Source organism: Coenobita brevimanus, chromosome 60, assembly GCF_032717465.1.
Source record: "Coenobita brevimanus isolate Jiangsu-jjx chromosome 60, ASM3271746v2, whole genome shotgun sequence".
NCBI lineage: Eukaryota > Metazoa > Arthropoda > Malacostraca > Decapoda > Coenobitidae > Coenobita > Coenobita brevimanus.
Window position 1 is genome coordinate 37,277,059 of NC_137013.1, and position 12,777 is coordinate 37,289,835.

Genomic DNA, 12,777 nt, shown 5'->3' on the forward strand with positions numbered 1-12,777 from the left:
GTTGCCTTTCCCTCAGTGATGCCATCAGTACTAGGCACTTTGTAAGGAAGTCCCAGCAGATGTTAGCCAGTGAGTGGCAAGTGAAAGCATTACACACGAAACATTGGTTTGAGAAACTGGGGACAATATACATAAATAATGAAAAAGCAACTCGCGCAGATAACAATAAAATAGAAACAAGACACTACAAATAATTTAAATAAAATACATTAAATAGTCCATAAAAAAAGGCTATGACAGGTTGGTCCCCTAAATTACACTGAGATCTGTAGTGGTCACTTTGTAGAGCGCTTAAAAATGCAATGGAGTTTCACAGTGCGGGTGAGGAAGACAAGAGGGAAGAAGATTGGGAAGGCGAAGAGGTGGGGAAGGGGCTAGGGGAGGAGGGGAGGATGTAGTGATGAGTAACAAAATGGAAGGGAGGGGAGGAGGTAAGGAGGGACAGAAATGTGGGGTGACAGATCTTCAGCTCAATTGGCAGACTGATGAGAAAGATATGGAGGGAGGAATGTGGGGAGAGGAAAAAAAAAAAAAAAATGGAAAGAATGAATATGGGCCATGTAAGAACCATGATAAGATGTCCGGCCAGCTCATTCTCCTTAGATCAGTATCAACAAAATAAATATCCTGCTCTTAAAAGAACAATCACTGGAAGAATAAGAATACACTGTAAATAGAGTCAACAAGGGTTAAGCCGGACAACATCTGTTCCTAAAATGGCCATACTTGCCTTATAACTCAGCCACACTCCACCCAAGGCCCTCCTCAATCCCTCTACACTCAACAATGCTCTCTGCAACTCTAATTCACACCACTACACCTAGACCAAGATTCAGAAAAAAATTTATGGTGCAAAAACACATCTTAGCCACAAGATAATTTTACTCTTGTATTTAAGATCTGTTTTAGTAGGAAGAACAAGAGACAATGGAAGGTTCCACACTCGTTTCCCTGTCATACCTGATATTTGTCTTCACGGTAAGGACAAGGAAAGGAAGGTGTACCACATTTCCACATCTCATTCTTCCTACTAAAACAAATTCTAGTAACAACAGGTGATTGGTAAGTTTTGCAGGAGTATCTTAGTCCTAGAGGAGCAATGTTATGATATCTGCAGTGTAGGAGTCACAGTAGATGTACTGCACACTACTTCTCTTCACCAGCACCAAACTGAACTCAATGAATGAGCAACAGGTGATCTGCATTAGGTATGGGGGTGGGGGGGAATGCATGGCTGCTGGTAAGTACCAACACACCCATACCACAGCAGCTTTTAAGTGACACTTGTCTATAGTGCAAAATTCAGTAATGGTGCTTAGTAAAGAAATGGCATTGTTTTGTGCTGAGTAGAGTAAGGGGCTCACAATCTACACTACACTACATGTATACACTCATTATGTACACCAAGGAACCTTCTTTCCCTAGGCTCCATGTTCTTTGCTGTCCGTTTTAACCGATTAGCAAGACGAGCTCACAATTCTACTTTTAAACAATTCGGAGATAAAATGGGAGAGGAAGCTATTACAAAAATTTGTACTATTGGATTTTCAACACTATAGATTTACGAAATTTTACATGTGAATTATTTTTTCACATAAAAGAAGCATCCTGGTGGAAAATTTACTGAACATGACTAACCCAGAAGTATAAAATATGGCAGTGCTCACAACTTTTTTCTGAGATGTGAATACAATTATAAGGCACTGGTGCTTGTGCACAATAGGCACTTGGGTTTATCTTACAATGTTCAATCAGTGATCTTGTAATATGAACACCGGGCTGTGGTATTAAATATGAGATCATGAAGAGGAAGGGAAACTGCCAATTTTTTATATCATTATTGAAACACACAAATGAATAAAAGGGAAATCTGACCTTTCTACTTCACTGCTGACTGCACTATGTGAAGTGGAATACAGTCAAGTCCTTTCCTACCCTCACAGGTGTTTTAATAACAACAGTCCAAAATTAGGAACTTGCCTACACCTTCACACACTCAATTTCAATAATCTGACCCTTTGATTTTTCCTATCTAAACAGGGGGCTGGGTCCAGAAGCATGGGTGGTGGTCTGAGTGCAGATGGGGATCACAGGGTTGGGGATGCAAAGGAGATAAAGGGACAGGAAAATGGAAAGTGGGCAGGGAGACCTAAGAATCGAGATGAGCAGAGGTTGAGTCAAAGGATATTCAAAGTGGGACATGGAGGAGAACAGGAGGGCAAAGAAATACAAGCAGAGTCACTGTTCAAGGCGGCTTGGTTTTGAAACAAGGGTGTTGGACAAGGTCCCTGGCAGGAGGTCTGTCTTCACTGCGGATTTCAAGGCAGCGCAGAGCTAAGTCCCGAGTCTCTGCAGAGAGATTTGATGGCACCGGTGGTGGACCATTGCTGGTGGCAATCTGCAAAGGAAACAAATTTATATAATCCACAAAAAAAAAAGGGGGAGGGAATCATGTTATTCTATCTATCTAATGCCAGACGCCTTAATCCCATACAGGATGGTCACAAACAAATCACCTCCACACTGCCCTTTCCCCTGCCATTTCATGTTACTCTGAAACTATTAACATCACTTTCTTTATGTGAAGGCAGTGTAATAACATCAGTTTCTCTATGTCAATGTAATGTACTTTCTGACCCTGGAGATGAATTCTGAGAAAAATCTGCATCAACAGCAGCAGAATCAGACAACAACTACACTAAGTTTCTCTGAATTTAGTTGGTGTGATACAGCAGCAGACAGGTCTATCACCTGATAGACATATGGTCACTTTCTGGAAACCAGGTAGAGAGAATTGAGAATGAGAAATTAACAACGAGTGAGGTGGAGGCAGGGAAGATGAAGTGGATGACTAAGGATGAGCTGGGGGGACGGCGTGGAAAGGTATCGGTATACGAGTGGGGAGGGGGGAGGTGAGTAGGAAGAGGCTAGCCTAATGATGCATGGAATGATAGGGAGGTAATTCACTTGTAGCCAATTCTTCCAGGACTATGGCATCTAACTATAAATAAATAAACAGAAAGATGTCATGAGATATTCTTGCACACAAAATTGTGAGTTCTCAGAGATCTTGAGAAAAGTTAAAGCAAGCTGTGAGGTGAGGGAGCACAAAAGTAAGGAGCATAAATCAGATTTGTAAAAAACAATAATAATAATAATAATGATAAAAACACTCCATGTAGAGTTGCTCTCAGGTGACTGACCGTTCCTCTCTTCCTTCTTTCCTTTTCTATCTTTCCTCTTCCTTCTGTCTAAGGGTGACTCTACACAGAGTGACAATCCAAATGGTTTCCTGTACACCAGGAAACCATTTACTGCACTGGATGGTAACCATATAACCAGATAATGGCACCTGGTGATTTAGTGGGTAATAAAGGCACTCCACCCAGATTGAGCCTGTGCAGCTTTATATCCAAGAGGTGACTGGGGTTTACTGCCCACATAATGCCACTCAGGGATGAGTGAGGCTGGTCACTCTTGTCTTAAATGTCAGGACCGACTTGCCTGGTCCCGGGCTCCTACGCTCCTCATGAGGCAAAACTGGACGATGATGATGATGATCATAATAAACACACATGTGCAGACATATAGCATAGGTACTGAGCAAAAATAACAAAGTTCTTGATATCTGGTTCTATTCACTGACCTTGTACATGAGTTTGAGCTGATTTGAAACATAATCTGCACCCCAAGGAGGCTTGGTGGTGGCCATCTCAATAACACAACAGCCGACACTCCACACATCACATGAGCGGCCATAGTCTTCCCCCCGCAGGACCTCTGGGGCCATAAATGCAATGGTCCCCAGCAGCTGGCCTTGGAACTCCCCAGTGACTGTGGACTTGCTGGCCATGCGTGCAGCAGTTCCAAAGTCAGCGATGCGGAGCCACTGGCCGGTACTGTCCACGAGCAGATTGGCACCTGTTGGGGAGAGCAATATAGTTAGCTGTGACTAAGCGTGGGTGTTGGTTTCAGTGCTGTAAATAGTAGAACTTCTACCACTTGACACCTTTAGCAAAGTCACATCAATCAATACCAGAGTAATATATAAATTATGTTCTATAGACAGCACTATAAAGTACATCCCAACCAAAGTAACTGGTGGAGATTCTTTAAAAGGAACAAACTTAATATGATACACCTTTCTTATGTTTGACTATAAATTAAATCCACTGTAGCTGAAGTCCCAAGAGCAAAGGTGTTTTTTAAACCACTGTACGTTGAAAGAATTATATCTTTCATATTTTGTTTTTGCTACCATCAGACTTGTAATAAAGGGCTGAGAAAAAAATCCACATTAACATCTTTTCTGTCTTATTCCAGCTCCTGCCAATTATTTCATGCAACCTAGAAAGGACCTTTACGACAGAAGGGTTGCAGGATGTAATTTTCATTTTATTCTTCATTTTGCCACATTACTTTACTCAGCAATGGAGAGTCATCTGGCAATGAAGAGATGACTGAATAATGAAAGTCTCTCCTGAGCTGAATACAATAATCTGGATATAGCATGAATAAAATCACTTGGAGATATAGCGTGAATAAAATCATGTGAAGAGAATGGATAACAACAGAGTGGTGAAAACGTATATCTGAGCAAATCTGATGAAGGGAGAAGGCAAGGTAGGCCAAGGAAAAGGTAGAGGGATATGGTGGATAAGGGTGTGAGGAAGAGAGGTATGGAAGTCAGTGAGGCTATGGGCCTGACAAGAGATTGAGCTGGCTGGATGAATGTTGTGAGAAGTGCACACTCAGGGATTTGTGACCCATTTTTAATGTGAGAGCATATGGATTGATTCTATTGGATGCGTTTATGTGACATTACAGAACGTGGTGAATGTTTCTGGAGTATCCAATACAGCCAGGATTCCGGGGGCTTGAGCGATGAGTGAATGGAAGTGTGGCCCGTTGGACTGGGCAAACCTGGGCTATCTGGATGTTGCTACTCCTCATCCTGCCCTAGGGTGGGAAAGGAGGTCCGGATGATGATGATGATGATGACAATGAATTTCCTCTCTCCAGGCCATCACCCTTCCCCTAGTACACATTTACAATTACACTCTTTAGCCAACCCTCTGGGACAACACACTCATATATCATATTTATCAAATCAGTGACTAACCCCACTCCTGTATCTCCTGAGGCTTTCAACATTTCAGCAGTCAACCCAGACACACCTGCTGCCTCTCCTGCCTGCATCTTGCCTATTGCCTTGCTCACAGCAGCAGCATCAATCAAAGGCCGACGGCCAGACACTGGATGTGCTGGCTCCAAACCTTCCCTGTCCCAGTCAAAATCCTCATTCAGCAACTGGTAGTAGTGCTCTCTCCAGGTGTATTTAATATCTCCACTGTTCATCACTATCTTTCCTTCATCATTCTTCACACACTGCTCATCTATGACATTGCTATTCTCCCTCTTAATATGATTTGCCACCTTAAATATCATATTCTTCTTTTCCCCACTATTTAGATTATCAAGTAAAAGTCTCTGAGATTCAGATGTCCTATAAACCTCTCTTCTAGCCCTAAGCTTGGCTGACAAGTATTCCCCTCTGCTACCAGCACGTAATCTCACTCGCTTACCGTACTCAATTACACATACATGCCATGGCTCATGGGGTTAATGGATGGTCACCCACCTTTAAGGTCGCGGTGCAGGATCTTGTTATCGTGGAGGTATGCCAGGCCAGCCAGAACTTGTCGAGTGTACTTCAGTATGACCTGCTCCGAGAATATCCCATATTTATCCAACATGTTCGCCACTGACCCACCCGCCATCCACTCAGTGAACACAGAAAATGAGGTGGATCTCCTTGATGCCCCCAGGAGTCGGACAATGTTGCAGTGTTGTAGACGGGACATTATTAAAATTTCTTCTTCCACTGAGTTTTCAACCCGTTCTTGCTCCTCCTCACTGTAAGGGTGGATTAGACTATTAGTCTGTCTAGCCATCTATTACTGAGGTTGTGTTCTTCTCACCTTACGAGGCTCTCTACCACTTCCCCCTAACCAGTTTTATGTCCGTAATAAAGCACATGAATAGCTTCCTGTAGTACCCCCTCTTGTTCCTGCTCACTGTAAGGTAAGGATGGATTGCTTTGTTAATCTATCTAGCCATCTACAGTTCGTCATCATTTAAAGTGGCTTTATCGTTAAGCTGCTGATAATTATCACTACTTAAAGTTGCTCATGAGTCATTATACCTTTTTTTTTTTCTAAGTGTTTTTTTGTGCTTTTATGCCTCAATCATGAATCTTGAGCATGTCCCATAATCAGCTGTTTCACTTAAAGCAGCATTCTGCCGACATATATCCTAAACATTTAGGTGAGGACTGACTGCATTATACGAAGCTGTGTTCTCATCAGCTAAGGAGGTTCTCCAACACCTCATTCTAACCAGTTTGTTTAAGAATATAACAAACGAACGGTCTCCCTTATATCTACATAACCAGTGAGCACATTTAACAGAAAAATATAGTCGGCTGCTTTGGCATATGGAAAATGAATAGTCTATTCTGTGATATTTACACAGCCAGTGTCCATATCTAACAGAAAGATAGCCAGTCTACCACTGTCTAAAGTCTACATTGCATACAGGAAAAAATGCTAGTTAAAAAAAAAAAAAAAAAAAAAAAAAAAAAGCTTCATGCAAGACACGCTTTTGGTTTGTGACTCAGGTTCAAAGCACACACAACACCTATGTCTGACTAAAAAATACTGACTCTATCTGGTGAGTAATATAAATAACAATTATGTGTGAATGGTTATGCATGTGACAATGGAATCAGGATTCCACGGCCTTGAATGGTGACTGAATCAGTGTATGGTCCATTTCATCTGGGCATACTGTTGATTTGCTTTTCCTCCCCTCCCTCCTTTTTTTTTTTTTTTTTTTTTTTTTTAAATACTGAACTCCTACTTCAACCCACCTTTAGATGGGAAAACAGGGGGATAACTGATGATGATGATGTATCATCTATCTGTCTATTGCCAGACGCCTTACTCCCAAGGGGTGGCCACAAACAAATCACCTCCATGATGCCCTGTCCCTTGCCATTTCAGTGCCCTCCCCTCAGCTCACACCCCCATCTCTAATATATCGTACCTCTCCACTCCATCCCTCCATCACATCCTCGGTCTCCCCCCCCCTTCCACTTCACTCACATACACTTTTATCTTCTTCACATGTCCAAACCGCCTAAGTGTATTCCTCCTAACCCTTTCCATCACATTCACATCCACACCACAATGTTCCTTCACTTCCTCATTTGTCAGTCTCGCTCTCCATGTAACTCCACATCTATATATCTATCTATTGCCAGACACCTCAATCCCGTAATGGGTGGCCACAAACAAATCGCCTTCATGTCACCCTGGCACCCGCCATTTCACTGCCTTGCTCCCAGCTCACACACTCCTTTCTCCCATAGCTCTCCACTCCATCCCTCCGTCTCATCCTTGGCCTCCCCCTCCCTCTCCCCCCTCCACCTCACTCACATACACTCTCCTCATTAGTCTCTCACTCTCCATCCTTTCCACATGGCCAAACCCCCTTAATGTGTTTCTCCCAACTTTCTATCACATCCACATCCACACCATGGCGCTCCTTCACTTCCTCTTTGTTAATCTGTCTCTCCATGTAACTCCACATGCTCCTCTCAGATAACTCATTTCCACTGCTCTCACTCTTGACTTCTGTCCTCCAAACAAGGTCCAAACTTCACTCCATACATTGGAATTGGTATCACAATACTGTCATGCAGTGACTTTTTTTACTTCCATGCTCACTTCCCTATTCCTTATCACTGCTTTCAAAGAACCAACAACCTTTCTTCCCTGTTGTACCCTTTCAAGCACTTCACCCTCTAACCTTCCATCCTTACTCATCACACTACCTAAGTACTTAAACACACTCACATTTTCCATTTTCTCCTCATCCAGCCTCACTGTACATTCACTGACTTCACTTCTCTCAAAGACCATAACTTTACTCTTTCCTACAGTCACTTTTAGATTCTGTTTCTTACACATACTCCCAAACTCATTCACCAAGCCTTGCAGTTCTCCTTTGTCTTCACTTAACAATACAATATGATATGCAAACAACAGTACAGGAAGTTTCCAAACACTGCCCTCTCTCATTTGGGTCGCTCCAAAATCCACTGCCCTGGCTTGTATCTCTTTTATAACCCCATCCATATACAGATTGAACAACCATGGGGACATGACACATCCCTGTTTCAATCCAACATTCATATAGAAAAATGCACTTAGTTCATTCTCCACACTCATTGCAGTCTTAGCTCCCTCATACATACTCTTCAAGGCATTCAAGAACGTCCCATTTACTCCAAATATCCTTAATACTTTCCAAAATCCTTGTCTATCCACCCTGTCATATGCTTTCTCCTAAGCCATGGAGGCTGCATACATCTTGTTTCCCTTCTCTAAAAACATTTCCACCAAATACCTAAGAATGAATATCTGATCTATACAACCTCTTCCCTTCCTAAAACCTCCCTGTTCTTCTCCAACTAATTCCTCAATTATTTCCCTAACTCAGTCAATAAGTATCCTACCATACACTTTTCCTATTAGGCTACACTAAGAAGACAAATGCCCATATGATGATGATACAATTAATTACAAGGGATATTGCGTGAAGAAAAGGTGTTAATTCATCAGTAATTTGATAGTGAAGCAACTTTACGTGAAACAGCTTTTAGCAAGGTAAAAATGTATATCCTGTCACACACTTTGCAATTATGCCAAAACAAAAACTGAGGGGGAGGGGGAAGAAGGTATCCTGACCTGTGGCAAACTGAAAACAACCAGTCATCGATTTAGTATTTATACCAAAATTTAAATTTAGTACAGTAAATTCATGCTGTTAGGTCAAGTATGTGTTCCTGAATATCACAACTTTTTTCCATATTAGAGTGTAATGGTAGTTGTATATCTATTGGAAATTGGTAAATCATCTTCATAGGCAGCTATGAAACTTTAATTCCCAGTAACATTTTTATTTACTATATTTTAAATTGGAAAACAAAAGGGAGGGGGCACAAGGAACTCTTGAAAAAAGAAAGAAAGAAAGAAAAAAGCATTAAACTACAACAGAAATCCAGGAATAAAAGCCAGAAGCATATTACTGAAATAAATATTCAGCAACGAGAAAAAATCTAAGCAATTATCCAGACCTGTTGCGGCAGATTGAGACCTGCTTGACTGCCATGAGTGTCCCCGTGCGGACATCCCGGGCTTGGTAGCAGGATGAGAAGGCTCCCGTCCCAAGCAGTGGACCTCGCACCCAATCCACGCCTTCCTCGTACTGCCCACCCTCCACATTCTGAAAGTTGAGATAGTGTTAGGATATCAGCATCCAGTATAAGGTGATTGTAGTGATAGGTTGGAGGGCTGGAGAAAACAGAAAGTTATGCAGGGCATAATTATGGGTGAGAATGAATAAGGTCCCAAGATTAGAGAAGGAAGGATGTGATAATGGGTACCAGAATAGGAGTGAGGGAGAAATGTAAACTAGTAAAAGTGAGTCAGGGGCTTGAATGATGTGTGAATGATTGTATTGGCCATTTCACTGAATATATTCTTGCTGTTCACAATTCCCTCACTTTTGCACTTTCTCTCTTCTTGTTTCTACATTCCACCTCATCCCATCTTACATGAGAAAAAGGTCATCATCATCACTGATGACAATGATGATAAAATGTTGACAATGACGATGACAACAAATGATGATGATGTACCATTCACAAGATGGAAGAAATTAATCGGGGATGAGAAGTGAAAGTGAGTGAGGAAGAAATGAGGAGGAATGAAGATGAGTCAACAGGAGGTATAGCACTAAACAATACATTCCATCCACTTGAACTGCACCTAAAACTACCACCATTCCACCTTGATTGCTGTGCTATGACAAGAAATTACCACTAGAATACAGTGGTAGTAACAACGAAATGCTGTGGACAGAGTGCACAGCTGTAGTAAAGCCTTATTCTGCCAAGGACCTATGAAAAATAGGCTGAAAAGAGAAAAAAAATCTGCTAAATTAAGGTGGATGAACTACACAAGTGAAAATGTAGAGGTTGATGACACTTCTGAGATGGGGAGAAAAAAACACATAGGAAGAGCTAGTGAAGGTGAGTGGGGAAGAAATATGAAGGGGTAAAGGTGAGTGGGCAGGAAGCACTGGCAGTTTGGCAAATGGATGTTGCAGCATTCTCTTTCTTTGTTTTGAGATCTAACTCTCATATTTAGTCTCTTTTTTCTGAATACTAACCCATCCCATCCCATCCCATCCTCAAGTGGGAAAGAAAGTCAGGATGATGATGATGATAAGAATATGATAGTTAAAGAGAGTGAAGACACAGTCATAAGTTGAAGACAACACACATACTGGTGTAACTGCAATGTAATAATGAAGTTTTACATTAACTAGCCTATTACAGCCTGACAATACAAATGGATCTTACAACCTTTTGAACTGATATGAAAAATACATGGATGTAAACAAAGATTCTGTAAATACCTGGTTTAAATTCTAGGTAAATAATTAGACACCCTAATCATCTGGCCTATTGACTATGATGACATTAGCTATGCTCATCCTTGCTATTACCCAACTGTTTTAATCCATTTCAGAAAAAATCTATTCTTGCCAACTCCACATAGACATCATTCAACTTTGGGAAGACCTCATGTCATGTAGGTGTAAAAGACAACTATATCTATTCCCTCCAGGCTGAAAAGTATCTCCAAGGCTAAATAATACTGTCTGGAGGCCAAGAATAAAATGAAAAACGTATTGTCTAGTGCATTAATATGTAGGTTGATAAGAGGCTGACAAGGAGATACGTAAGTTCTTCTTTTAAAGTTCTTTTACTTTAAGTGCTAATTAACTCGTATTCTTCCACTGAAGTTCTATGTGATTCATTATGAAGTTGCTTATGAGTCAGATATGAGCTTTAGTTGTGTGTTTAACTCCACTAAGCCTGGCGGACATGGGTGTAATAACAAGTGACACCCAAATATATGCAGGTTACTAGAAGAGCTGACATAGACATCCATGAATTAAGTCAATAGAAAGCATGAGAAGTAAGAACTCACCTGTTCATAAGGGTGTAAAGAATCACCGAGGTGGGCTGGGAGTAGGTCCAGTCCTGGGATAACTGGGAGTGGTGCCTCATGTGGTGGCCAAGGCTGCTCTTCACCCCCCAAATTCCCGACCCCATCCAGCCCTGGGCCTGTCTCCCTGACTGGAGTGCAATGTGGTGCGGTGGGGGTGGCAGGGGTGCTCACCACATCCTTGAAGGAGAACCGTGGGGGAGCTACAGCAGCCACTGGAGTCTGTGGTGACACATCCAGTGCATCACCCTGGCTCTGGCTCAATCCACCTTTGTACAGAGTCCCCCCACCCCCTCCCCAACGATGTGAGCGTGGCTGGGGGGTGCCTGGAGACATGGCTCCGTGTGGCACTACGAATGGTGTGTCTTGCCGGGCACGGGTTTTATGGTATAGCCTTAACTTTGCCTGCTTCTCTTTGAATTTGGCTTCAAAGCAGTCCAGAGGCAAGTGTGTAGGGCGAGGTGGGGAGGATGTGGGGCCAGGGGTTGGGTCAGGGCTTGCCATGTTGGCTTTTTCTCCATCTTTCACGGTCTGTGCCGGAGCTGGGGTTGGGGCAGGGGCAGGATGACGGGCAGGTGACTGTGAGGAGGACCTGAGGGCAGCCAGCATCCTGGAGGGCGAGTGTGATACAGAGCGCACGAGGCGGGGACCTGCAGTGTCTCCCAAGTCCCAGGTGGCTAGACTCAGCTTACCCTCCAAACGAGCCAGGGCGGCCCGCCGGTCACCATGGCTGCTCTGCATGGAACGCAGTCGTCGCTTGAGACGCATCTGTAAAGACACATCTAGCTTGGCCAGCATATCACACACTTGGTGGAAGACGGCTGGCTCAGCTGCTGCAAACCTTGCTCCACATATATACACCCGGCGTGCCAGTTTGGCTACAGTGGCATGGCTGCTGCCCAATGCACGGAAGGCAAACTCAACCACAGTCATGAGGCGGTCATAGTTCTGCAGTTTGTACCCTGACTCTGCCGGCTGTAGTGCCACATATTGCAACTGAAATTCTGCTGGGTATGTGTCCACCAAACGCTCCAGCACACACAGTCGCCCTAGCAACCATTGCCACGGAGCCTCCTGGGGTGCCGCATCATCCAAAATGCACGATAATACAAATGATATACCTCCGAGGCCAGGGCCTGGGGCTGGGGTTGGAGTGGTAGCGGGGGTTGCCAGTTGGGTTGCCAGAGCCAGCTCCCCCTCCTGGCCCCGGCACAACTCCAAGATGGAATCAACGCTGATCTGTGAGGTACGACGGTTGCCATCGGCACATTTGAGCAGTAAAGTGTGGACCAGTGGCCGGAAGAGCTCTCTCAGTGCCCCCACCTGGGCCGGTGTTGGAGACAAGTGGGCAAGCAGCACCCGCAAGCATCTCAGGCATGCCAGGTACACCTTATACACTGGGTCGTTGGCCACCTGGGCCAGGATGTGTGCACAACAGTTGACAACATCACTACGCTGCTCCTCACATGTCACTAGACGGTCCCAGTGCAACACCTTCACCACCTGTCACACAATAACACATTATACTTATGATGACACACAACACAATACATTAACCATACAACACCATATATTACTCATACAACACAACAGCTATAGTAATCAAACAATAACACAATATCTTTATCATACA

The 12,777-nt window shown here is 43.3% G+C and overlaps 1 protein-coding gene across 1 annotated transcript in view; it reads right to left on the reverse strand.

Moving 5' to 3' along the window:
- Positions 1-1,257: 1,257 nt before the first annotated feature.
- LOC145403376 (mitogen-activated protein kinase kinase kinase 1-like) overlaps positions 1,258-12,777 on the reverse strand; it is a 122,828-nt gene continuing 111,308 nt past the window's right edge. Inside the window, exons 11-15 of the mRNA XM_080275161.1 lie at positions 11,127-12,647; positions 9,203-9,351; positions 5,642-5,916; positions 3,647-3,921; positions 1,258-2,398 (exon numbers count right to left, since the gene is read on the reverse strand). Coding sequence (XP_080131287.1) covers positions 2,246-2,398; positions 3,647-3,921; positions 5,642-5,916; positions 9,203-9,351; positions 11,127-12,647 — 2,373 coding nt within the window. The 3' untranslated portion in view covers positions 1,258-2,245. The remainder of the gene's footprint in view (positions 2,399-3,646; positions 3,922-5,641; positions 5,917-9,202; positions 9,352-11,126; positions 12,648-12,777) is intronic.